Source organism: Numenius arquata, chromosome Z (genome assembly GCF_964106895.1).
Source record: "Numenius arquata chromosome Z, bNumArq3.hap1.1, whole genome shotgun sequence".
NCBI classification, from domain to species: domain Eukaryota; kingdom Metazoa; phylum Chordata; class Aves; order Charadriiformes; family Scolopacidae; genus Numenius; species Numenius arquata.
Genome location: NC_133616.1, coordinates 51,801,418 through 51,829,389, shown reverse-complemented (window position 1 = coordinate 51,829,389; position 27,972 = coordinate 51,801,418). Strand labels below are relative to the sequence as shown.

General features: G+C 47.4%; 1 protein-coding gene across 1 annotated transcript; it reads right to left on the bottom strand.

Annotated features, from left to right (window-relative positions):
- Nucleotides 1-637: 637 nt before the first annotated feature.
- Nucleotides 638-27,972, bottom strand: SLC49A3 (solute carrier family 49 member 3). Its single transcript, XM_074166307.1, has 10 exons — nucleotides 27,853-27,972; nucleotides 13,822-13,980; nucleotides 12,705-12,924; nucleotides 7,845-7,921; nucleotides 7,590-7,727; nucleotides 6,923-7,039; nucleotides 5,366-5,518; nucleotides 3,349-3,506; nucleotides 2,215-2,327; nucleotides 638-792 (listed from the first exon to the last, which is right to left on the bottom strand). Exons 1-10 carry the CDS (start codon nucleotides 27,970-27,972, stop codon nucleotides 638-640), a joined length of 1,410 nt encoding a protein of 469 aa, XP_074022408.1.

The window sequence follows — 27,972 nt, the reverse complement described above, 5'->3', positions numbered from 1 at the left end:
TGCTTACAGAGATTTTCTTTTACAGGTGGCACTGCAGGCAGGGCTTTTCTTTTCCTATTTGTAGGAGAGGACAAAGTGGCTCATTGTAACAGACTTGTATTACAGATCACATACCTACACTTCCCTGCTGCAATGGAAGGATGCTCTACCTCCTACTGCCCTCTAGCTAAGAGGCACAATTAGCTCCAACCTTAGAGTGGAAGAGTTGTCATGCTATTCCAGAACTACAGTCCTTAAACACACAGTTTTCCACTAGGTTTGTCATAGGCATGACTTCCACACCCTGAAAGCTTCACCCCTGATCCAAGTATATAAGAATAAAAAAATGGCTGAAACATGATGCTCTCAACATTCCTTTAGCTTGAATCAAGTCAGCTAAAAATCCCTGTTGTCCCGTCGTCTAGTCCCACTTTGACCTTTCTGGCAGCACAGTCTTTCTTACAGCTCAGACTCACAAATAAATATGAGATTGAGGGAAGCACAGTGAAGGTGCCCCAACGACTGCTCTAGCCCTTGCTTGTTGTGCAACAGGGCCTGGATATCAGAGTGTGCCAGCTGAGCATTTGTAGTCATGGTCCCTGACCACAGGCCTGAGTCCTTTGCATACTGGGCCCTTGGCATGCCCCAAAAGACCTGGTTATGCCTCAGGAACATGTGCTGTTGCTGTATCTTCTGCCTTGACCAAATCGCTGTTGTTTGTCTCAGCATGGAGCCGCTTGTAGTCAGTATGGAAGAAGATGACATAAAAACAAGCCATAGCACTGCAGAGGCCAGCCAGCACCAGTACTGGAGCTGCAAGGAAGATAGATTTTTAGATGGTGAATTCACAACTTCCCACCAGTACAAAAGTCTAGAGGTCAGCTCCCCAGCAACTGTGTGATCTCCTTCCAAAGGCTACCCCTGAGGACAGTGTGCAGCTCACAGTGGGGCAATGCCAGTTTGCTAACAGCCGAACATTGTCTCACGTAACACTGGCATAGGAAGATTATTTGGGTGAAATGTGGAAGGTTTCCAGGACTTTTGTTCTGCATGACCCCACAGGTTAGAGGTCTTACACCAGTGCACACAGTATGTTTGTGGCTGTGTGTGTTTATATGTATGTGTACAGGTTTGTGTGTTGTGGAGTGCTGAAGAAAGTTACAAGAAATACTGAATCAAAACACATGAGCTTCATAAGAGAACAGGTCCACACAGGTAGTGCTTCTTGTTATATCATCCAAGAGCAAAGTGCAGGAAAGGTTCACTAAGGATAAACTTTAATCAAAGACAAATTTGTGTTGAAAGAACCTTCTCTGAAGGAAAAAAAAAAAAAAATCTAAAAGGCTTGGAAGTAGTTATATTCTTATTCCAGCAGTGTCTCAAATAAACACCTCCATGCCTTTCTCCACAGATGTCCCTGCATATATCTGACCACAAAATGATTAGGAATGGGTACCTAATCATTAGATCTAGCTCTGATCTGGTAAGATGGAGAGTTACAGGCTTTCAGACACGAAGCAGTCAAATTGCTTTTTGGGGAGTTACTGCAAAGCCTTGCTCCCTGCCAGCTAGTGGAGCTTGTTCTGAGGAGTTTCTGCTCAGCCAAGCAGGATATATTTAAAACGTGTTTACCAGCCTTTGTGTTACTGTAACTCCACAGGACTTGGTGTCAGTGTTACATAAATATGAACCAGCTGAGAGATCAAGACCGGGGTCTAGCCTGCACTGAAAACACAATTGTGCTCTCGTTCATCTCAGTTGCTGACTCTTCTACTGACCAGCTAGGAGATGAAGGGAAGTGTGGAATAAGGCGGAACAAAGCTGCACTGGCATGTTACAAACCCAGGCAGCTCTGTGTGCAGAAGCAAGAGAAGTAGCTTTCAGTCAATGCACTTGTAGTCTGCAGAGCAGCACAGGCTGTGCTACATGGACAGTGTCTTCCCCTCAGAACAGCTGCTTTCTAGCTTGGTGAAGCTCAGGTCTCTGCAGCGTGGCCATAAAAGAAATATTAACCCAAGGTCAGCAGCAGCATTCATGGCACCTCAGAGGTCTTCATATTTTAATCTTGCAGGCCTGGTTTATCAGGAGCAGCAAGGAGTGCACCATCAGGTTGGGGAAGGTGTCTAAGAGATATGCTACAACAGGAATCAATCTTGCAGGCTCCCTGAGGAGGAGAGTAGGGGATACATGGGGTACAATTGAGTGTCCAGCATAATTTCCCAAGGACATACTTACTTGTCCAGTCTAGGGCTCCACCCTGATCAAGGGCGCAGGTAGAGGCTGGATCCTCAGAAACACGCACGGTGAGGGCTTGTAGCAGAATCATTAAAATCACACCTTCAATCTGGCTGTGGGGAGAAGCCAACATCCAGTCATGCACCTGCCTGATTCATCAGTGCTGCAGGCAAGCCCAGCTTCCCTAGTGGGAAGAAAGCAAGGACCCCTTCTGGAGAAGGGTCCTTCTAGCAGAGAAAGCTACTGCCAGCTTCCTCTGGATGAGGCACTTGGTTAATTGGCACTGGCTCACAGGGCGTGCAGGTCAGCCTTTTCTCAGCACACCCCCAGACAGTGTGGCAGGACCACTATATGCTCTCTCTGGAGGTGAGCAGGTTTGAACAACTGCTGTCAAGGAGCTGAGGCTTAGTCATTGGGCAGAGACTTGGAAATGCCTCTTACTGCAGGGTTGAGGACGGGAAAAAGCCAAGCTATGACTTCAGCCTCCTCCTAATTCATAGCTGGCTAACAGCAGCAACAAAGTCCACAACCAGTGGGAGACAACATGTCTCTCTTTGTCTGATGTTTCTTGCTGCTGCAGCTCCACACGACATATATACATGGCACCTGACCACGTATATCATTGCTTACAGCTCCAACAGGTCATTCCTGCTGCAGTCCAGTGCCAGCCCTTGGCATTTAAATTGGCCATAGGAAAGACTGTTGCTGCCCCATCTGTTGTGACCAGCTGCCCTATGAGTGGTGGGCCCCATCTCCCTCAGCAGAGCACTGAGACCTGGCCCTGCACTGCTGTGGGAATGGGTGTCCCTCTCAGGCGTACAGCCCCCATTTGCTTCAAGTGTAGGGGATGCTGAGCATGGTTAAATCGTGCTTTCTGCCAAGCAAGGGAGACCTTCATCTTCCTTCTTGCTTTTCTTGCACCAATTGCACACACTCCTCCTTGCTTTAAAATCTTTAGCTCTTCAGCTCTATGGCTTAGCCATCCAGCTCCCCCCTTTTCTTGGTCATCTGCACGGACACCAGAGAGAAATTCAGCAGGATGGCTAGCACTGATGTCCAGGCTCTTCTCTGCACCTGTGTGTGTGTGTTTGAGACCAAGCTCAGCTGTGGATTGGATTTAATCTGCCTGCTTACCTTGCAACAAAAATCAGGCCTGTAGATGTGCCCTCTCCCACTGGGTAGGAGCACTCCACAGCCAGTTCCATGGCAATGGGGTAGATGGCAAAACCGAAGAAACCAAAGAGTGAGCTGGTGATGGCCAGCATGACGGCCTGATGTCTGAACCGAGAAGTCTGCAGGGAGAAAAACAACACCAAAGTCTCAATGTCAGCACTGCTGCGCAGAGAATCTCTGAACCTGTAACTTGCAGGAAGTCCCAAGGGCTCACTGTTCTTACCAGCACCGTCCCTCTTTTATGTCCAACCTTCTAGAGTCAACAAATGGCTATGCAATGGACATTTATCTATTTAATTTAAGCAAGGAGAGAGAGGATCAGCAGAATTACCTGAAAAGCATTGGTGTGGTTGTATTACTGTGACTTGACTTCCTGGTCAGTCACTTACCAGGAGTGTGCTCAGTGTATCTTCAGCACAAAGTGAAACACACACCTTCCTCCCAATGCAAGCTAACATTTCAGAAGTGGTGTTTGCATTGGGTTACATATGAGAATTCCCTGGGTTGCTGCAGCTCATTGATAAGGAAAACTATTCCTCATTTTGTTGGACTCATGTTTATAACATTGGGGTTTTACCACAAAAAAACCCACCCACAAAACAAACAAAAAACCACCTGAAACATGCACAGACCCTGGAGATTAGTTTAGTGCCTAGAACAGCCTTGTCCTTAACTCTGGAGAAAGGACCATGGGCTTATCCAGCCAACACTAGCAAAGTCAAGGGCACAAATCCTGCAGCCACAGTTCTGCCTCCTTCTTTAACCATGTAATAAATTCCACAGAGGAACACGAGGTGTCTGTCCTGGCACGGCTGCAGCAGGCCCAACCCAGATAAACTGGTAAAGTCAAGGAAAACTGTCTGGAATCTGAGTTGAAAGCATCAAGCAGATTTGAATGGGTGTTTTTTGTTTTACTACTTTGAACTAGCAGTTCATCTATATGGGATAAAAGGGACAGAGGGAAGGGGAGGAGGGAAAGGTTTGCTTGTTGCTCCTGACACAGCCTCTTGCCTACTTTGTGCTTCACCTGGGCCCAGGCATGCTGACTTGCATTTAGACCATCCTCCCAGCAAATGGCAGAGTACTAAAGGAGGAAATGCAAAGTTTGCTTTAGGCGACTCGTTCTACACCTTTAGGCACCTTGCTTTAGGCACCTTGCTTTAGGCATTGCATTTGTCTCTCTCTTCAAAGTGGAGCTAACATCACTGGGGTCTTGGCCCGGGGGGAGGTGTGGTCATGCTGCATTGAAAGTCTGGATTTTTCAACACACAGGAAAAAAGCCTGTTGAGAAAGCAGAGGCCTGCACCAGTCTAGGTCCTCTGCAGTGCTAGGAGTCCTGTGTCTCACACCCAGGTTCCTGCTAAGTGATGGCTCCCATTGGCAATGACTATGCTTGAGTGCAGTACTTGCACTCCAGCCTCATGGGTGTAAAGTTTCCGCATTCTACATTCCTCTCCTGGATGGATTCAAGCATTCCCCCTTTCTGCATTTCCCTTGTCTTGTCCTCCTTGAGGAACTGCTGCCGAACTAGGCACATTACTAGGTCCTTTCTACTGATCTTAAACTCCTGGCAGCCACCAGGAGGTGCTGGGCAGGCGTTGGGAAAGTTATGGCAACCTTGTTCATTTTTGTAAAGTGGATATTTAGCAATTCCATTTCTTTTTGGAGAGAATGGTCTCAGGGCCGGTAAACATGGTGATCTAAAGTAAGGAAGTAAAATTATGCCAATTTATTTATATCCTGAATCAGTCTGTGTCAGGCTCCACAGTGACTGTGAAATCCTCAGTAAAGGGTTTTTCTTTAAAACATTCCTAGCCAGGGAGATAATCCCAAAGCATAATACGTGGCTTAAAAATAAATTATATACTACTTAAAAATAAATACTATGACATCAAATGACCTTGGTTTGAGTTGATAATTTATCGGGTGGCAACAAAACAAAGCCCACAGGTATTGTGCAATGCAAGGGAGAACTCACCACTGCGAACAAGATGCTGGCAAGGGCACTCAGACAGAAACAAATCTTGGTGGACTCTATGAACTTCCTTGTCCGGTCGACATACAGGCCTAGCAGGAAAGCACCCAACAAACCACACACTGTGAACAGTGCACCATTCAGGCCAGCAAATTTCTGGGGAGCAGAAGAAGAAGTAACTGAGCAACTAGAGCAGTTAGAAAATAGGTTTTAATGTCACTGACCCATCTGCCTGCTGCTAGTGGGTCACTTCCCTGCCCGTTGCAATAGCCAAGGCCTTCACAGGGCTCTGAGTAGCAAATAACAGGGCCCAGCTGCTGTTAGAAAGTGTGTGGAGACAGCAGGGTCACAGCACTCCCAAGGTCTCAATGGATGACAAGTCTCCGCACAGCTGGCAAGGGAGGCTGGGTGCAGAGCAGCAGCAGCTCCCTGGCGTTAAATGCTCCAGCCTGGGCACGAGACTATTCTTGGCTCCTCCTGGGCCAATCAGGTGCCTTGTCCACACTGGTGGTAACAGGTCCAACTACCTTGGGATCTGCTTCTGTTTATAATCATGGTCCTGGTGCTTTTCTTACCAGGGACCAGGGACCCGCACCGGCAGAATGCCTTCCAAAGGCTGGCAGCCCCAAGGCGTGTTAGATGAGACACAGCATCACCTGGCTGTAGCAAGGAGGTCTAATTAGAGAGGCAGGTAGGATAGGGTACATGCTCTGCTGCCTGCAGTGGCTATCTTTGCTTGTCCCACTCCTTCAACTCCTTAAGAATTCAAATGCAGACATCAATACTGAAAACAGGGAAGTTTTAACAAACTTGGGTAAACATTTTTGGGAACCTAAGGGGCAGACTGGAAGGAAAGGATATCTGGAATAGCTTCTGTGGACTAAAGGGACAGGACAAGCCAGTAACACAGAAAAAAGCAGAACAAGTAGCAGGACTGAAATGCTGCCTGCCTGAGGGTAAACGCAGGAACTGGGGCAGCCCCTTGCTATTGCAGGAAGAGAGCAGGAGGAGCCAGCTGTGCACACACGGTGCTCAACTGTAAAAGCAGCACCTGGCCAGTCTCGTGGGAAAGATGGGGAAACAGCTGTCACGGTACCTGTGACTTCCTCTGCTGCCCTAGCTTCATGTGAGACTGTACAAAGAGTAAAAGGCACTTGCATCAGCCTGCCTTCAGCTTCACTCCAGGGCCTGCCTGAGCCCCATCCTACTCTGGGGAAGGTGTCAGAAGGCTGCATAGATATCAGTGCCCTGGAGTGGCTGAGAAAAAACACAATACTCTTTTTTCCTAAGAAGTGTTTGAGTGCTAAAGGTTTTTCATTTGCAAATGGAAGCCTGGCCGTGGGCAGTAATGAAAATGCAGATCATCCCTTATACTGAGAGACTGACTGAGCTCTGGATTAATGTACTGCTTAATCTATATTAGATAATGTGAGCACATAAGATGAGACAGTGCAGCATATTCAACTGTCTTCATTTTGCTCTGAGTCCCTTATCAGGGAAAACAATTCTGATTGTATTAGGGATGATGTGGACAATGGGGAGGAAAGAAAGAAGACTCACATTTGAATACCCCTTTTCACAAAGGATCTGTTCTAGCAGAGCTGAAAAGCAGGTGAACATCCCAATTCCTCCTCCAAAGCACACTGCCAGGATGATGTACGGCTTGTTTCTCAGGAGCTAGAGAAAGAAGTTAATTATCATTTAAACAAGTGGTGTGCAGGAAAAAGGCCTGGCTGTGACAGTAGACTTGAGGGTCAGTGGCTCTGACCCCTCAGTTGGAAATGTTGACAGTGCAACCCCGTGATCATTAGAGGAGTTTGGCTCTCTCCTGTCAGTTCATCCAGAAGACAAGTTAAAATGGGGACCGTCTGGGGAGGAAGGATCTCTTCAGTGCCCGAATCCCTTCACTTTTCCTTGTGCTATCCTACCTGTTACCCATCTGCTCAGAAGGCTCAGGTTATGCGGTCCCCTTGGATTAGCCCAGATGTGCCTGTTTGAACCAGCTGAATGGCAGTCATCCCGCAGCTGAACTTTCACATACCAGCTGTTGCAGCTTTGCTATAAGCAAATTACACTCCCTAAAGAAGGAAGGGGTCCTGGTCCCATGTCGGGTTTAGTGGAGTCGAGTTCAGAGTCTGCTTCGTCAGCAGATTCCCCAGCACATCCCCATGTCTGGCAGGGCTGCATCCCTCACTCAGCACTGGTCTCTCTATGCTACAGCACTTACCATTTTGAGCCCCGTGAGGAACGGCTTGGAGGTGGAGTTAGTGGCACTGGCTGAAGGAGGTGTTGGAGGAACCTTCTCATGAATCCCCACAGTTGCCAGAGCACAGGCTGTTACTGCTGGGACGGCATAAACACCCAGCTACACAACACAAAGTAAAGACACATTACCAGTCTTTTCAGCTTCACTGCCTCCAAATAAATAAATTAGCTGGATCTCAATCAGCCCAGCTGGCTGATTAAAGCAGTTTTCATTTACCATCAGTGGGATGTGCTTTCCCTCAGGAACTAGTGCAGGTGACAGCACGTTTGCTATAAGAATACCCAAGGGATTGGCTGGAGGGAAATAAAACAGAGACACTTTACTCATGCAAGCAGTCAGAATCATTTGTCCATCCCTGCTGCCAGTCAGCACCAGAGCTGCTGTGTGCAGCCAAGCAATGCGTAAGGACAGAACAAGGCATATATAGGGAGAAACCAGGAGGGGAATCTTTGGAGAAATTGAGTGTGTGCTCTTACTCATGCCACATCTGTTTCTTCACCCCCATTAAGTCTACTCTATAAACCCGTTTCCCTACAACCCTTAACTCCTGTAAACTGGTTTTCGTCTATGAATCACAGTGTCCTCACCCTTACAAGGCTGCCTCAGTAAATGCTACGCTGAAGGGACAAAATGAATCCATGTCATCTGTCTTGATGTTATATAGCAGCAGTAATAGAGCTGCTTTCCCTTCTTTACTCCCCTTATGCCATTAGGCATGTATACACATGGATGAAGTCCCGCTGAGCCTTCTTGAGGGTGAACATTCCCAGCTCTCTCAGCATCAGCTGGCATGACAGATGCTCGATTCCCTTAATTGTCTTAGTGGCTCTTCACTGGACTTACACTGATATGTCCATGTCCTTTCTGTACTGAGGAGCCTAGAACCGGACACAGCTCTTTCTGATGTGGACAGAGGACTTCCCAGTGGTCACCAGGATGCCATTGGACTTCTTTGCCAAAAGGGAATGAAAAGCAGGAAAGCCCTATGACAGCTCTCTAAAGTGACACAAGGTCACTCCTGACACCTTTCAAGCCAATACATTTCCTCAGTAAAGCCCAGGCTGGCATACAAGTTGATCTCTGCTACCATCACATGGCAGAAGAGAATCCTGGACACTTGTCTGTAGTGGAGTAGGGGGTTGCATTGTTATGGGTCTCAAGCTCAGCAGCATGTGAAGCACCACTCCTGGGACCTAGATTGGAAACATCCAAAATTGCAGGAGACAATTTTTTAACTTTAAGGCAACATTCTGCAAACAGTCAAACAAGTGAAGTTGGTTTTCTACTAGTGTGCATGGATGGGGTTAGAAAAGCCAAAGCCAACCTGGAATTGAGACTGGTAACAGATGTTAAGAGCAAAAAGAATGGCTTCTACAAGTATATTAGCAGCAAAAGGAAGGTTAGGGAAAATGTGTGCCTGCTACTGGATGGGGCAGGAGACTTGATAACAGAAGGTATGCAAAAGGCCAAGGTATTCAATGCCTTTGTCACCTCACTCTACTGATAAGACCAGCCTCCAGCCCTGAGAGCAGGGATAAAGTCTGAAGCAAGGAATATTTACCTTCAGAGAAGGAGGATTAAGTTAGGGAACATGAAATAGGCCAGAAACACATCACTCCATGGGACTGATGGGATGCACCAATAAGTGCTGAGGGAGCAGGCTGTTTTCATTGCAAGGCCATTCTTGGCTATCTTTAAAAGACCATGGCAATTCCAAGAGGCTTCTGAGGACTGAACGACAGGGAATGTCACTCCCATCTTCAAGAGGGGCAAGAGAATTCAGGAAACTCCAGGCCTTTCAGTCTTACTTTGATCCCTGGGAAGGTCATGGAACAACTAATCCTGGACACCACTTCTAGGCACATGAAGGACAACAAGGTGAGCAGGAGGAGTCAACAAAGGAGAAATGCTTAACCAACATGGCTTTATACAGTCAGATGACTGGCTGAGTGGATGAGGGGAGAGAAGTGGATGTTTTTTATCTCAACTTTACTAAGGCTGTTGACACTGTCCCCCATAACATCCTCACAGACAAGCTGACAAAGTACTGGCTAGAAAAGTGTACAGTGAGATGAATTTAAAGTCAACTGAACAGCTGGGCACAGAGGATTATCATCACTGTCATGAAGTGACAGTGGAGGCCAGTCACTAGAGGTGCCCCTCAGGGGTTGATACTGGGGCCAATACAGTTTAACCTTAACAGAAACCCTGGAAGATAGGGCAGAGTGCACCCACAGCCAGTTTGTAGATGATGTGACACAGGGAGGAGTGGCTGATAGAAGAGATGTCTATGCTGCCATTCAGAGAAACCTGAACTTGGAAAAGTACTAGTTTATGATCCTGGTGAAATGTTATCCGTACATGGAAACAATTAAACAACAGCTTCCAAGTAGATGGATTAACCTTTCTCCGTTGGGGTATATAATGCATCTGGGCATTGTAGGGGACTGCCTGAAAACTACTGTCCGGTGTTTCCATGAACTATTGGCATGCTGAAGCAGTTTCAGAAGGTATGGATGAGAGGTGGAAATGTGAGCATTGGGCTAAATGTGAAGAGACTAAGTGAGACTATCTGAGTAATTACAGGGTTTCAGCTGCCTTCTCTTCCCGGGTATATAAGCCTAGACTAAGAATGGAAAGGAGATCACTGGAGTTAATCAACTGTACATTATGGTACAGGGGGCTTGATGGATTAGCTTGCAGTACTCTGCAATGCTGCTGTGTGTTTTGTGGACAGGGAAAACTCCAGGGTGCAGAAAATTACATGCTGACAGACCACAGTAAATGAAGAATCCCATGGATGAAGCAGAGGCCACTTCAGTGGACTCAGCCATGTCTTTCTTCTTCTGATATAGGAGAATTTCTCATGGTCTTCACAGGGGATCAGTTCTTGGCCCTGCACTGCTTCTCTGTGAGTAAATCTCTAAAAGCGATGAGGAGGACCAAGATACAACAAATACTCAAGAGCACAGCTGAGTCATAGTGATTTCAGCTGCTCAGCAGGATCCTGGGTGCAAGGTCTGGGTTCTGTTTGCACAAAAGCATAGGGAAGCCTATCCAGAGGCACTAACAGGAGCTGTGGGGATACTGACAAGAGGCTGTAGTGCTAGTTTGTGTGTGCAACCCTGATACCAACAGTACTGCAAAGCTGAGTGCTGCTCTGGCAGTAACACAGGAAATGGGAACTGACGAACTGGAGCAAGCTGAGAGAAAAAGCTCATGTGAGCAACACGCAGACATGGAGACACGTAGGAAGAGGCAAAGGGAAATGTGCACGTAAAGTGACTGGGTTGGAGTCATTCAGTCTTTCTAGACAAAGGATAGAAGCGGTGACTCTGTCCATAACTACCTGACAAACAGGTGCAACAAGACTGAATAGCTGGGGGACAAGGAGCATTGAGACAAGAAGTAACTTGTAGACATTTGCTAGCGTAGTGATTAACCACTGGAGTAAATGACTGGGACTGTAACTCCTTCTAGGCAATATTTAAACTTTCTTCAAATGAAAAACTGATTTTGCACAGCAGACAGTAATGACTGTAACCAGACAATATTAATGGAAGCCCTCTACACAGCAATATGCAGGTGTTGCAGCAGATAATCACAGGCCACTCAGTCCTCACACTGATATTTCAACATGCCACAGATTGAACAGCTTCAGGTCTTGGGTTGCCATTGTTCCTTGCTCTTCAGTTTTATTCCTTCCCATAGTTAGATCCATTTGGTCCTCTAAGGACTGAGGACACTATGTGAAAGAAATGCTCTTTGGCAGCTCTAGCTGCTCTCACTTAAAAAGAGCAATTGTCTGCAGGCTGGGGTCCTTCAGGGCAGTGAAGAACTGAGTGCCCAGTGGTCCCTGGTAGTAATTGGATTGCACCACATTGACAGCAGAGCTTCTTCTCCAGCAGGGACAGTGAAGGTCTATCTCAGCCCTGGGAAACAAGGTAAGCCATCAAGTCCACCCCGTTCTAGGGAAGGCAGTGCAAAAATAATTTATTTGTTGTGACACCATAAATCCATTCTTGTTAAGCAACAGTGCCCATGCTTTGAGTTTGCACCAGCATTGGGAAAGCTGTATAGAGGTGCTCCTACACTGCCCTTTTCCCCATGCCTACCCCTTCCCTACAACTCCGAGGCAGTGGGGTGGGAAGGTGGCTGTTGGCTGTTTTGAGGGAAGGGCAGGCAAGGCTCTCCCACATATACATAGGTCCTGTGAGATTTCCCAGCTGGAGCCAGTAAGCCAGCCTAGCTTTTGGAGTACCTCTCAAGTCCTTGGAGAAAGGAGGAAGATATTTCTTCTGGCTGATGGGGAAATATTACATGGAGGGAGGAAACAGGTCTGTTAAGTGCAGTATCCTGTCTCTAGCAGGGCCCAAAGGAGGCAAGAGAAGAATGAGGTTAAAGCAAATGTATCTGGTGCCTCCTCTCCAGTTTCCCAGCTTCCAGGCACTTTGCAAGGCAGATGTGGTTTCTGTGTGGGTAGTCCTGCTGGATTTAGCATTCCAACATGTTTGTGTGGCCAGCTGAGTATATTATATCTGTGTGTGCTTACATACCAATTGGGAATACGTGCTCAGCCTTCCTACTGGACGAACTGGTAGACAAAACTGCTGCAGCAGCCTCACCTCCATCTGGTTATAGAATTTGGCAACTGTGACCACTGGCATCACATGCAATTTGGACACCTTTCTGACAAGCTACAGAATTAAGGCCACTACAGACTTTATATATAGTAACACTGAGGGCTGTCCCGAACCTTTATGATATTTAGATAAAGATGATCACCTTGTCCTGGCAGAGGAGGAAGGTTGGGAGCCTGTGTGGCTTACTTTGAACTTGCACATGGATGTGGATAAGGCTCACCTCTTGCTCCCCCGCATGGAAATGTCTCCTGTTTTGCAGGGCCTTGAAGGCATTGGTTTATGGCACATGGTTATGACACTCTTGAGCAGAGGTGTATTTCCAGAGCCAAACGGCTGTTGTATAGAGGGTTTTCTCTGCCTGCTGTCTCTGAAAGGCAAACAAATGCTAGCAAGTTCTGGGAGCCAGCAATATTACTTTGCAGCTATCACTTACACATTGATGCGATCATATTTGCTGTTGCTCTCTGGTGGTCTGGGAACCATAGTGCTGCCAGTTTTGTTGGTGAAAAGATGATAAGGGGCTGGGCCAGTGCACAGAGGCATTGTCCAATAAACAGGTACCAGTAACTCTGGGTACCCAAGCTCAGGAACTTCAGGACGCTGAACATCCGGATGATGCTACCCATCATGTTCAGCCATGCACTCAGGATCACCTGCAGCAAGCAGAAACAGCCAGGGGTTGTGTGATGAAGCCTGAACGGCAGAACTTAATGCAACAGAGTAGCATAAGCAGGGTCTCATGTACTACAGGAGACACTGAGTGTTAGTAATCACCATGTGGAAAATTGCCTGCAGACCACCCCACCCCTTTGGGCCACTGCAAGATGCTCCTGATCCAACACTGCTCCTTAGGGAGCAAGGTGACTGTCCTGGCCCTACATGAGAACTACACCACAATTTAGTTTATGCAGGACAGCAGACATTGTCATGGAATTGATTAGAAACCCAAAGTTCACTAATTGCACTCTGTTTGCAAGTTTGTGCCATCACCCATATTTTGCTTTAACAAAGATCGTGGCATCCAGCATACGGATTCTGCAAATGCTGTTCTATACCACTAGCGTGCTAGAGTTTCAGTGCCACATTCCACAACACTCTCGTTTCTGGGAAGACTGCGTAGCAATCCCAAGCTGGCTTAGCATAGACCGAGCTCACAGGGGTCCCTTGCTTGCACCCTGCCCTGCTGCTTCTTAAACTGGCCCAGCAAATAAAATAGCTGTGCTAACACGTTTCCTTAGCAAATCTACCCAATTACAGCAAGCTCTTCACAGAGTCAGCTCACAGCATGTGTCCTGGACAGTTGGCAAAGACAACAAAAACTGAAGCAGGAAAAGGCAAGTGGGGATACAACATTGTTCTGAATTTTCCCACTGCTGCCCACCTCAGAAGTGATGTGACCACGGTTACTGAACTAGGACAGAGCTTTCAACATGCTTATCCTCTGCAGCATTTGGCAAGACTCCCATTCACAGTATGTACGTTAGTGCTTTGTGCAGCTACTGCTATCTCTAGGTGAAATGCCCTCAGGGAAACAGAGCAGTTAAACTCACAGCACATCTGAGTCCCACGCTGTCGAGAACCCATGTTGCCACCAGACCAAATGGAATCGAGATGAGGAGGTACACTATCGAGAGCCAGTTAACCATCCCCAGAGAAATGTGGAAGTATGCAGCTGTCTTATCAGCCACAGGAGCAAACGTCAGCCACAGCTGCAGAGAAAAGAGTAAAGATGAGTAAGCATGAACACCAGAACAGAACTTCAGAATCCCCTCAAACGGTCTAACTGAGCTGTGAAAGGGCTACCTATCTTAGTTACTCCTTGAAATTCGGATGTTAAGCTTGATAATAAAAATTCAAACTGCCAGTGTCTGCAGTTACTCATGCTGGGACTATTTTACCACCAATTTCATCATTATCTTGTCCCAGAGCACCCCATCCACTTCACTACCTCATTCCAAAGCCCATAGTCCTGCTGCTGGCAGCTGGCAGAAGCAGAGGTCAGTACCTTTTTCTGTCCCCAGGTTGACTATGTTGGCCCCTGATGGACGCACTTACCTGATGTAAACCACAAGCAATCCTTCTAAACAAATCAGAGACTGCCGTTACTTCTCTGCAAATAAGAGCCTCTTAAACTCAGCCTGGTGTTTATGGTTGCATTGGTAACCCCTGGATGTGGCTTTGTAAGAATAACTGCTATGTGTCAGCCCAGAGAGACATTATTCCATGCTGTCCTAGAAAAACACTCAAAGCTTAGGAAAAATTTGCGTTATTTGGTATATCAGAACACATAACAGGGAAAGACAAGAAGTACTTTAATAACTATCCATCTTTTCTTTCTAGTGCCGTATCTGAAAATATTTTGCTAAACCTTGTTTTAGGCACTGTTTTCATAAGGTTGCTGTTTGCTTCTGGTTTCTTCTGGGAAGGACAAGGCCTGCTTTGATCCTCAAATTAGGTCCTGAGATCATGCCCACAAGAAAGAAATGAGGGTACTACCCCAAATTTAAGGATGTTTCTGTGGATTCTTTGTGAAGATGCCTTCTCTGTTGCCTTTTAAAAAGACTAATCTAACTTGAAAACAGATTTCAATAATGTGGATGTAAGCTACCATGCTGTTAGAAGATGATCTTGCATCTGTTGAATAGTCAAGATGCTAAAGTTTGCAGAAATGTGAACAAAAACTTCAGCCATAGCTTCAGCTATAGATTCCTACAAAAGAACTCTAGTCTTTGTCTCTTTCTGGGTACCCTCCTTCTGCCTGCATCCTGCAGACAGCATCAGCTGTGGCGTTGATGTGTAACTGAAGAAGGGCTTGGGTAACCTCAGAGGAAGGCGTGTCCCTGCACTCTGCTACTTGTTATTTCCAGTGTTCCTATTTACTTCTTACATGCTAGGGACCATAAAAACTACCACATTAAATGGAAGCAGAAGGGGAGATGAGCTTTTCTTCTTTCTAAATGTCACTGTGTCAGTACAGCCACATGCAAATCATTGTTTAGCTAAGCTTTTCTGCTAGCAGGGGTGCAATGGGTAAATGGCAGTAATGTTTTGAATGTATTATCAGTGTCCTAGCAAGGATTCCTAGCGTCAGCCCTTTCCTCTTCTCTGAAAGGAGCTGACATACCAAACCTCCTGCATTCAACACAAAGCTCACATGGCCATGCTGGGCTCCGACACGCCTATGTGGGATCAGCCAAAGGTCTGGCAGGGGGTGGATTTGCTGTTTACTCAGCTAACACAATTAGGTGCACAAAGAAACTGTACTCTTGTTAGACAAGGAGGCTGTTCCAGGTCACTGGAAGACTGGCAGTAGACTTCTAATAAAGTGAGCTTTAAAAAAATTGCTTGAAGTAATATATGTGGAATGACATTGCTGTCTTGTCTCAGGAAGAAAGTTCACCCACCTTTGTTTTTCCAAAACTGTTTGGGATGGGAATTTAAATGCTTAATGCTAATGTACAGTTTAAATGATACAAGCACTACTAAGGCACGAGCATTTGTTTGATTATGGGATGCTAAACTGCAGCTAAACAAGATCTAGCTGTGTATTTCCAGCAACAGCAAGTCTCAGTTCCTTACTGCCTTTCAGACGGGGGTGCTGGTGATAAAACACTGTACCAGGAAACAGTGTAATTAAAGAGCTGATACATTTGGAAGCCAGCTTCAGGTACATTTTTGCCACTCCTGTTCCTCCGCGCAAGATGCTCACCCATGGATGGCATCATTAGGAGAATGATGCCACAAGCCAAAGAACAGCATTTTGTGTTCAGTGGCAATATACGTCTAGGCAAACTGGGATCAAGCACTCTGGCATCTTTCCATTTTACCTAGTAAAATCATTCCTTGCTGAAAACCAAGCATTTGGGCTGCCCTGTACTTCTGTCCTGAGCAAGAGCTCCAGTTCTAGCCTATGTGTGTGAGAGCACAGAAGGTGGGGAGCTGCAGCCTGTCCAAGCCTGAATTTATTCTTAAAAATAGGAAGTGGGTTTCTTTATGGGTCTGGAGAGACAAAACTGTTTCTGCCTCCATTCAGGCAGGGGTTGTCTATTATGCATTGCTCTAACAGAGAAATTAAGAACTGGGCAATGGAGCTCGAGGTGTAGCTGTGGTCAAAGTGGCCACCAAATCTCCCTGCAACAAAGAGATGGCACTGTGGGGTTTTGCTAACACAGGGAAATTGCGATGCTAAGCAAGTGAGTTTGGTTTTCCCAGTTACAATGACTTCATCCACAGTAGTTAGCAAGCGCTTCTTCTTGGAGGCAGAGCCCTTACCTTACATGTTGTTTCTGAAACTCTGCACTGTCAAGGCTGGTACTTAAGCAGTGACTGCCCTGATACACACCCCTTCAGGCAGAAGAGGGTGAGCATGATGCAGTTCTCTCATGGTGAGGTCTAAGCCATCTAACCTCTAAAGACGCATAACGAAGACTGAGAGATGTTCCTCTCTCCTCCAATCCCCAAGGGCCATTGTCTTAACTCAGCTTTGGCACACCAAAACCAGCACCAAAGCTGCCCACTGCAGATCATGGTGGCAGACACAGGAAGAAAGAACGCATGGGGTTATAGATTGCCAGCCCCTAAAAGCTGGTTGTTCCTGGGACAGATGAAGGAGAAACAGACAGATACCTATGTCCTTGCGGGGTTGTCTACACACTTCTTCAGTCCCTACCTAAGCCTCACTTTGTGGAAATATGCCCTAGTGGTCTGGTCAAACTGCACTCAGATCCATTGCCTGCCTAGATCCTCAGTGTGAGGTGCAGAAGGCATCAAGGGGAGTCTGTGTTACGCACTGCACTGCTACATCCATGTTCACATGTGCTCCTCTGAAAGCAGCTCAATGGATGTCACAACAGCAGAACTGAGAGAGTCCAGCCCCTGGTCAACGTCTCTTCCTGACGTGCAATGGTGACAAGCAATTTCCATTCACCCACCTTGGATTATTTCCATTCTGAGTCCTGCCAGGGCTACAATTAACCAAAACCTTTTAGCAAACTTTGACAAAATTCCCAGTTTGCCACCCCACAGATCAGGAATGCCTTGTCTCTGAGGCTTCAAACACATCCAGCTTAGAGTTCCACACCCTGACTGCTCAAAAACTACCTTGTGTAGTCCCCACAGCAGAACACAGCTGAGCTGCTTAACAACCTGGAGTGGATGATGTTGGAGGTGAGGAGTCCACTCTCTGAGCCACGGCATAGTTAGGTCAACTCATTTACACAGAAGCCCAAGCACAGCCACTCAAGCATAGGAACTCTTGCCTTTGAACACAAAACAACCACAGTGGGTTTGAGCCCAACCTCCTAACACTTGGTAAAACTCACTTCCCAGCATTTTCTCACAAATTTTGCATTATTTTTTCTCAAATGACAGTTCCTGCTGTAGTATAATCCAGTATCATTGGCCATGATCACTCATGTGGTAGACTATGGTATTTGATCCTTCAGCATTTGGGATGGACTTTTCCCTCCCTTGTATCTAACAGGATGTTAGGATAGCCACTGTAATAACACACCATTTCTTCTCCAGAACTGTATTTCCTACACTCTTCTCTCCTGAGCTCAAGCCTCAGAAGCACGTTCACCTCACTGTGATTTCTGAGTTTTGAGACAGCAAAAGCTCCCGTGCATGCTAGTCTGGGCAGGAAGTCGTATCTTAGCACACTCTTGACTATAAACTTGTACTCTACACAGTGGGCACAGCAACCAATGAAGAGGACTTCTGGTCCCCTGAAGATCCACGAGCCTGTTCTGGCTTGCACTGGAGTACAGCTGCAGCTCGCACTGCTTTCAGCACACAGCTGGCTGACTAGGTAGCCATACCCCATCACTGAAAGAAGAGGGACAGAAATGTTTTCCACTCAGAGTCTATTTATATCCTCAATTACAGGAGAGCGCCCTCCCCACCTCCTTTAGCAATGGAGCATATGGGACCACCAGGGAAAGAAAGTGTACTCAAATCATCTGACTGGTACTGATGTTGGAGGGGTACCGGCTCCACTTTCAGTTCTCCCTCCCTTTGCTTTAACTTTCTTCTAGCTGACATTTGTTTTCTCTTCTCCTGCACCTCCCAGAGACTGCCTGCTCCCTTCACCATTAATTGCAGGCCTGCTTAGGCACTCCTGTAACCAAGAACAGGTTACAGCTGTTCTCATCCTGCCCCCAATTCTAAGCTTCTTTTTTGCTCTTTCTGATACCCTTGTAAACCATTAACTGATTCTCAGATGTGGGTCCGGCCTTCTCCCTCACAAAATCAGCCTCAACCCTCTAGCTTTCCTTCTGCTCTCATTCACCTTCTATCTCCATCTTCTCAAACTTCAGTTCTTCTTCCCTATTGCTTTTACTGTTTTCACTCCCACACAGACTTTCCAGGACCAACTTCACCCATCACCCATTCCAAGGGAGCCCAACATTTGCCCTCCCTCACACTTCTGCAAGAGGTTACTGGTGGGCTGTGAGCCACCAATTCTCTGTCTGAAATGGTAGCAAGGTGATGGCTGAAGGCAGAACTCAGACTCTACAGTTCGATAAGCAATAGTTGTGAGCTGCAGAAGGCAGCATAAATAAACACAGCTCCAGGATTTTCAGAGCTCAAAGAGCAGTAATGACATATTTATGCATTCCTTGTATAACCAGCCACAGCCCTACCAGAAGCAGTACCAAAAACGCTGTTTTTCATGAAAGGCAAGATGTTAACCAATGTCTACCCTCCTCACTAATAAATCAAGATTCAAAAAGTGAAGAGCAAAATCATTTGCAGAATGGCAAGCCCATGCAATCAGGCAGGGTCGAAATTAAGCCATTTTGCCACATCAGTGGTGGTATCAGCTAGCAAACGCTTCCATGTGGAGCGTTCTTCACTGTCTGGCATACTGTATAGCTGTATAGACTGTAGCAATGCCCCTGTAATACCTATTATGTGCAGCTTAGAAAGGAGGAGCCGAGGGGGATGACTTACATGAAATTGGACCTTCTGCTTTGTAACAGGCACAGGCACAACTCACTAATCCCCAGGCAGGCACTGCCTGCAGCAGCTCTCCCAGTTCCAGCATGCTCTATCCCATGCACCTGGACACTGATTTGAAGGTGATGTAGGATGTCTTTCTGAGACATGCAGGCTGCCTCCTGCTCCCCTGGACCGGGCTATGAAGCCTTTACGCCAGACTTCTCATCTTCAAGATCAAAAGGGCTACACAGCCTGGAAGCAAACAGCCTCTGGTCTCAACTGAAGGCACCCATGCTAACACAGCAGCCTAAGAAATAAGGACAGAGGCAAGATCTTCAGAAAGGTCAGATCCCCACCCAGACATCACTTTTAGGAGGGCTAGCAGGACACAGCAGCCAGGCAGCAGCAGCTGTGTGTGCATGCTTATCTACAGGGGCACTGCTGGAGCAGACAGGCGTGGGCGAGGAGCGTGCGCACCCTGCCCTGGAGCATGCCAGTCTCCACTTGTGCAGCTCTCCTTTCCCTCCCAAGTACACTAAGCAGTGGCGGAAGTCCTCCAGGCTGGTGAGTCAGGAACCACCCAGCCAAATGTGAGCCAGCTCCAACCTTCTGATCCCCTCCTCCTCCCTAGTTTGCTCACGTTGACAAGCACAGCACAGGGCAGGAAACACTCTTGGTTTCACAGAATCACAGAATCGCCTAGGTTGGAAGGGACCTTTAAGATCATCTAGTCCAACCTTGAAAAAAAAACCAAAACAAAAAACCAACACTAAACCATATTTCTGAGCACCATGTCAACCCGTCTTTTGAATACCTCCAGGGATGGTGCCTCAACCACTTCCCTGGGCAGCCCATTCCAATGCTTGATAACCCTTTCAGTGAAGAAATTTTTCCTAATATCCAACCTGAACCTCCCCCAGCGCAACTTGAGGCCATTTCCTCTTGTCCTATCACCTGTGACTTGGGACGATTAAGGATATACAGAAAAATCTTCCTACCCTGGCACTAGTATTTCAAGTAGGTGGGGACGAGGTAGCTACCAGTAGTCCAAGGGCAATGAAGAGAGACTTTAGGGCCCTTGGACGACTGGTTAAGGGATCAGGAGCACAAGCTGTGTTCTCCTCTATCCCACCACTTGCAGGAATTGATGAGAGGATAAACAGGAAGAGCCAGCAGATTAACTCCTGGCTCCGAGGCTGGTGTAACCGGCAGGACTTTGGTTTCCTTGATCATGGGATGATCTACAGGACACCAGGCCTGCTGGCTACAGGTGGGGCAAGCCTTACCCAGACGGGAAGAAGAATACTAGGGCAAGAATTAGCAGGGCTCATTGAAAGGGCTTTAAACTAGGTTTGAAGGGGCATGGGGATGAATCCAGGATTACTAAAGAGGAGCCTGGGAGCAGATTACCAGTGCTGGTGGGTAAAAACACTAGCAAGGTCTTGCGGCCTGTTGTCTCAGTAGAGGTGGGGGGTGGTAACACATGTGGTGATGACATCAGGAATAGTGATAGGTTGGCAACCACAGAAGGATCTGAGCATGGTCAGGGGGGTATTGGGGCTCGGACCCCCATAAAAGTGGCAGGAAAATTAGCCCAGCTAAAGTGCATCTACACAAATGCACACAGTATGGGCAACAAACAGGAGGAGCTGGAGGCCGCTGTGCAGCAATGATAACTATGATAACTAGGAGAACTATGATATAGTTGCCATCACAGAAACATGGTGGGAAGACTTACACAACTGGAGTGCTGCAATCGATAGCTACCAACTCTTCAGAACAGATAGACAAGGAAGGAGAGGTGGTGGGGTGGCCCTCTATGTTAGAGACAGATTTGAATGCCTAGAACTTAATAATGGGAATGACAGTATAGAGTCTTTATGGGTTAGAATCAAGGGGAAGGCCAACAAGGCAGACATAATGGTGGGAGTTTATTACAGACCCCCAAACCAGGACATAGAAATCGATGAAATATTCTATCAGCAACTGGCAGAGCTCTCGCAAATACTCGCCCTTGTTCTTGTGGGGGACTTCAACTTCCCAGATATCTGCTGGAAATATAACACAGCAGAGAGGAAACAGTCCCGGAGGTTCCTAGAGTGTGTGGAAGACAACTTCCTAACACAGCTGGTGAGCGAGCCAACCAGGGAAAGCGCCCTACTGGACCTGCTGCTTGTTAACAGGGAAGGTCTTGTGGGGGATGTAAAGGTTGAAGGTCGTCTTGGGCATAGTGATCATGAAATCAGAGTTTTCAATTCTTGCAGAAGCAAGACAGGGAGCCAGCAGAACTGCCACCTTGGATTTCCGTAAGGCAGACTTTGGCCTGTTTAGGAGCATGGTTGAGAGTGTCCCTTGGGAGACAGTCCTGAAGGGCATAGGTGCCCAGGAAGACTGGTCATACTTCAAGGAGGAACTCTCAAAAGCACAGGAAAAGGCCATCCCCAGGTCCCATAAAACGAGACGACAGCAAAGAAGACCAGCCTGGCTAAATAGAGGGCTTTGGCTGGACCTCAGGGAGAAAAGGAAAGTCTACAATCTCTGGAAAAGGGGGTTGGTTACTTGTGAGCAATATCAAGGGGTAGTGAAGAGATGCAGGGGAAAAATTAGAAGGGCAAAAGCCCAAGCAGAACTTAACTTGGCTACCACACTTAAAGACAGCAAGAAGAGTTTTTTTCAGTATATCAATAAAAAAAGGAAGGCTAGCGAAAATGTAGGCCCACTGAAGAATGAGGTGGGTGCCTTGGTGTTGGAAGACACAGAGAAGGCGGAGTTGATGAATGCCTTCTTTGCTTCCGTCTTCACTGCCAAAGCTGCCCCTCATGAATCCCAGCCCCTGGAGACAAGGGGGAAGGTCTGGAGAGAGGAAGACTTTCCCTCTGTTGGGGAGGACTGGGTTAGAGACCACTTGGCCAAACTAGATATCCGTAAGTCCATGGGTGCTGATGGGATGTACCCAGGAGCGCTGAGAGAACTGGCAGATGTTATTGCTGAGCCACTCTCCATCATTTTTGAGAGGTCTTGGAGAACAGGAAAAGTGCCTGAGGACTGGAGGAAGGCAAATATCACACCAGTCTACAAAAAGGGCAAGAAGGAGGACCCAGGGAACTACAGGCCAATTAGTCTCACCTCTGTCCCTGGGAAAATAATGGAGCGACTCGTTCTAGATGTCATCTCCAAACACATTGAAGATCAAGAAGTTATTGGAAGTGGTCAACATGGATTTACCAAGGGTAAATCATGCTTGACCAATCTGATAGCCTTCTATGACATTATAACTGCATGGCTGGATGAAGGGAGAGCAGCAGAGGTCATCTACCTTGACTTCAGCAAGGCTTTTGACACTGTCTCCCATAACATCCTCATTAGAAAATTAAGGAAGTGTGGGCTAGATGAGGGGGCAGTGAGGTGGGTTGAGTCCTGGCTGTGTGACAGAACTCAGAGGGTTGTAATTAATGGAGCAGAGTCAAGTTGGAGGCCTGTAACCAGCGGTGTCCCGCAGGGGTCAATACTCGGCCCAGTCCTGTTCAACATATTCATCAATGACCTGGACGAGGCGACAGAGTGTATCCTCAGCAAGTTCACTGATGATACCAAACTGGGAGGGCTCGCCAACACTCCAGAGGGCTGTGCCACCATCCAGTGTGACCTGGACAGGCTGGAGAGCTGGGCAGAGAAGAACCTAATGAGGTTCAACAAGGGCAAGCGTAGGGTCCTGCACCTGGGGAGGAAGAACCCCAGGCACCAATACAGGTTAGGGGTGGATCTTCTGGAAAGCACTACTGAGGAGAAGGATCTGGGAGTCCTGGTGGATAGCAAACTTTCCATGAGCCAACAATGTGCCCTTGTTGCCAAGAGGGCCAATGGAATCCTGGGCTGCATAGGGAAGAGTGTGGCCAGTAGGTCAAGGGAGGTCATTCTCCCCCTCTACTCTGCACTGGTGAGGCCACAACTGGAATACTGCGTCCATTTCTGGGCTCCCCAGTTCAAGAGAGACAGGGAACTACTGGAGAGAGTCCAACATAGGGCAACTAAGATGATTAAGGGATTGGAGCATCTCCCTTATGAGGAAAGGCTCAAAGAGCTGGGGCTCTTTAGCCTGGAGAAGGCTGAGGGGAGACCTTATCTATGTTTACAAGTACCTAAATGGTGGGTTGAAGGATGATGGAGCTGGACTCTTTTCAGTGTTTTTCAGTGATAGGACAAGGGGCAACGGGCACAAGCTGGAACATACGAAGTTCCATTTAAATACGAAGCGAAACTTCTTTCTGGTGAGGGTGCCAGAGCACTGGAACAGGCTGCCCAGGGAGGTCATGGAGTACCCTTCTCTGGAGATTTTCAAGACCCGCCTTGATGCAGTCCTGAGTAATGTGCCCTAGTCAATCCTGCTTTAGCAGGGGAGTTGGACTAGATGATCTCTAGAGGTCCCTTCCAACTCTGAAAATTCTGTGATTCCATGATTCCGTGAGAAGAGACCTACCCCCGCCTCCCTACAACCTCCTTTCAGGTAGTTGTAGAGAGCGATAAGGTCTTCCCTCAGCCTCCTCTTCTCTAGACTGAACAACCCCAGCTCCCTCAGCCTCTCCTCATAAGACTTATTCTCCAGACCCCTCATCAGCTTCGTTGCCCTTCTCTGGACCCGCTCCAGCACCTCAATGTCTTTTTTCTGGTAAGGGGTCCAAAACTGGACACAGTACTCGAGATGGGGCCTCACCAGTGCCGAGTACAGGGGGACGATCACCTCTCGGGTCCTACTCGCCACGCTGTTCCTGATACAGGCCAGGATGCTGTTGGCCTTCTTGGCCACCTGGGCACACTGCTGGCTCATGTTCAGCTGACAGTTGACCAACACCCCCAGGTCCTTTTCCACCAGGCAGCTTTCCAGCCACTCTTCCCCAAGCCTGTAGCGCTGCACGGGGTTGTTGTGACCCAAGTGCAGGACCCGGCACTTGGCCTTATTGAAACTCATCCCGTTGGTCTCAGCCCATCGATTCAGCCTGTCCAGATCCCTCTGCAAGACCTTTCTACCCTTCAGCAGGTCGACACTCCCACCCAACTTGGTGTCATCTGCAAATTTGCTGAGGGTGCACTCGATACCCTCGTCCAGATCATTGATAAAGATGTTAAAGAGAACCAGCCCCAGTACTGAGCCCCGTGGGACACCACTCGTGACCGGCTGCCAACTGGATTTAACTCCATTCACCACTACTCTCTGGGCCTGGCCCTCCAGCCACTTTTTAACCCAGTGTATTCTCATCTAAGCCATGGGCAGCCAGTTTCTCCAGGAGGATACTGTGGAACACTGTATCGAAGGCCTTGCTAAAGTCCAGGTAAACAACATCCACCACATTCCGTGTGCATTTCTCTGCCCTAAGCACTAAGGCAAGAAAAAGTTCCTCCTGTAAAAAACAAAGTTCCCACCTGTCCAGCTTCACAGGAAGGAGGCAATGAGGAAGGAGGTGTTTTCCTCAGCAGTCTACTGCTATGACAGCTGTCAGCACACCATGAATACTCTTAAATGTTAAGTCTTCAGAATAAAAAGCCCACACACTCAAAACCACAGCATCAGTTTGACAAAACAAATCTGGGGAGCAACCGCAGGCATAGTTACATCACCCTTCACCAGGAGTGTTGCAAGAGACAGCTGGGGATCAGTCATGTAAGCTTAGTTGTGGTCAGAACAGCCTCTCTGCCCAGGACTTAAGGCAGCAAGTTAATTATACTGAAGCCTACTTATGGCCTTAAAATAATGTAAGAGTTTCTTACAATACATTGTAAGCTAGGAATTTCCAGAATAGCTATATTTAGGAAATGAGAACAAATCTCTGGCAAGATAGTAGCCACTTTGTGCCGCAGAGAGAGACAGAGGCTTTTAAACTCAGGTCAGTAATAGAGATTCAAGTAAGGTGCTATTTATCATTGGTGTAAAAGCCTCCTTAATTCACCCCACTGTGCTCTGGTTAAAGAAGGGATTTCACATGATGAAGTGTAGCAGGAAGAAGTAGAGAAGAGTGCCCCTTCCATCACCACATGGTCTGGCCTGGCTTTGCTCTATCATAATCCTAAAACAGACTAAGAAAAAAGAAATATCCCTTTCTCAGCCTGCCCTTGCTGCATGACCAAATGTGTTTTCCTGCAGTTAAGTTGCTTCTACCTTGTGTTCTTGACACTGACATTCTCTCCCTCTCAGAACTGTCTCCTGTCTGCCACTTTCAGTGACTCTGAAGGTCACTAACAGAAAACTGCATGTCTGCATGGGTAAGAGTGGGGAATACAGGACGTCATCCTGGAAGAGACCAAGGGTCCAGCACATGAGGTGATCTGTTCTTTCCAACTCAGACAATCCAAAAGTCATGTGTCCTCACCATAGGCATTTTGCAGACAGCCTGACATAGGAATACACAGAACAAAGTGCTGCATGCAACATCCATATAGGAACAGAGGACACATCTTAACTTGCAAGGCAATTTTCACACCACAAAACTGGTAAATTAATCTTTCCATCTGGAACTTTTAAACAGCAACCAACCACTTTGATCTCATGGCTTGTCAACTACCCCCTTCATTTTAATGTGATTTTTATCAGGAACACTTAGGAGAAACTTTAGCATCAAGAAATGTTTGGTTACAACTTTATATGTCAGCATGCTTGCCATTCCAGACCTTTGCCTTGGCAAATAGAAATAATAAAAAGAAAAAATATTTCAAAAAAGAAATAATATTTCCACCCTAGGAGATTTATTGAGCATCCACTTTTGAAGTGGTGAAGTTCTGTCTTAAGTTCGTATTGTGGGAAAATAATACTGTGGACAGTCAGGAAGTTGGCAAGAGACCAAGCAGACAGACAAGAGTACAATTTTTCAGGGCTACCAAGTTTTCAGCAACATGACTGAGGACACAGTTATACTTGCAGATGCATTGAAAGGACCTTTTTAAGTAAGTCTCCAGTTTAAGGTTTCAGCAAAGTCGAAGTCTGACAAGACGGGTTTAGTGCTTAGTGACATGATTTAGTGATGGTTTTTTTTCTATCAGAGTTAGGTTGATGGTTGGACTAGATGATCGTAAAGGTCCCTTCCAACCCGGACAATTCTATGATTCTATGATTCTAAGACATCCTGGAAAGGTATTTTACTGCTTCCTTCACCCATGCTGTCACCGTCACTTCCAGCAGGGTGATTTTTTTCTTGCTACATAATGTTCTTGCGCTGTGCCAGTTTAACTGCAAGAACGTTGCAGGGCTTCACATGGCTTTTCTGCAGGACACTTTTTTACGCTTGAAGGATACACTGATTTTCCCTTAAGAAGGCACATTCCTTTTTTGTTTTCCATATACAGCCAAATTCTTTCTGTTTTCTCATTTCTCTGCTCCAGCACTCTTGCATCATGGAATACCTGCTCTTCCTTCCCAGCATTTAAATGTCTGCAGGTTGCAGTGCCTGATCTTGGCTGCCAGACAGCCTGCATTCGCAGCATGGTAATCCTCAAGCACATGAATAATTCTACATCAGTCTGATAATTATCAACAACATCCTCAATGACTTGGTGTGCAAAGATTTGGGCTTCCATCTCGAATACTAGGACTTGGTAAGGGGAAACTTTATGTGTTTATCTCAATATTTACTTTTTTTTTAATTGGTTTTAATTGGTTTTAATTGGTTCAACAGTGGGGGTGTGATCTAGCATCCCTTTTTTTTTTAGGTGTTTCAGAATAAAGTACTTGTAGGCAATAAGAAGTTCACATACCAGAATGTTTAGTGCAAAATCACTCCTATACTCTTCCTTATGTGCAACAGACCCCAAAAGAAAACCTACTTGCTCCTTTTCCTGGCCAGATAAATCTGCTGTTATAGGCCCGCAATAAGGCAGAGTGAACTCCTGCTCCTCTACCCAAGGAGTTTCAACATTGCTCTCCTATTCTTAGGTTTGAAACGTGACACTCACAGATGCTTAATACTTTCTATTCCTCCTCATGGCCTGCGAAGTGGACTCAGCAGCAATTTCAGCTGTGCTCCAGAATACATTTTTCTCCATCTCAGTCTGGCGTGAAGCTGCGGTACTTCCTTCTGTGCTATTCTACATCACACACACCCTCCCGCCCATCCTGCCCTTTCCCCGTCACCACCCCTCTCTGCTCCGGACCCCACCGGTCAGAAAGCGAGGTGCGCAGGCCAAAGTCGTAACAGCAGAAACAAAGTTCAAAAGGAAAAGCCGCTTCTTCGGTCCCTAAGGCACGGCCAGGCCGAGGCTTCTCTGCGCTGTGCGAGTACAACCGAGCCCCGGCGCTCCAAGGATGAGGGGGTGGATCTGAGACAGGGCACTGGGGCAGAGCCCTGGAGATTGCACGGCTGCTTCTAGGAAGAGACAGGAGGTGGTTTCGGCTTCAGGAAGCCCTGTCACCGCATTCTCCCTCGGCAGCAGCAGCCGCAGCCGCCGGTCTTGCTCTCCAGAGCTGCGGCAGGGGTAGGCGGGAGAGAGGGCTGTTTGTCCTGCCTGCTCTGCGCCACCTCCCGCGCTCACGGCTGCTCAGGCACCCCGGGGCTGCCGCCGGCTGCCCCTTTACCGCCCCCACCCCTCCGCAGGAGCGTCCCCGCGGCCCTGCGCCGGTCTCGGCCGGGCCGGTGTCGCTCCCGCGCCGCACTCACCATGGCGTTGGAGCAGTTCAGCAGGCACACGGCGGCCAGCAGGAACCACCGCCGCCGGTAGGTCTTGAACTGGGCCAGGCCACGGTCCCCCAGAAGGCTCACCCCCTCGGCACCCTCCAT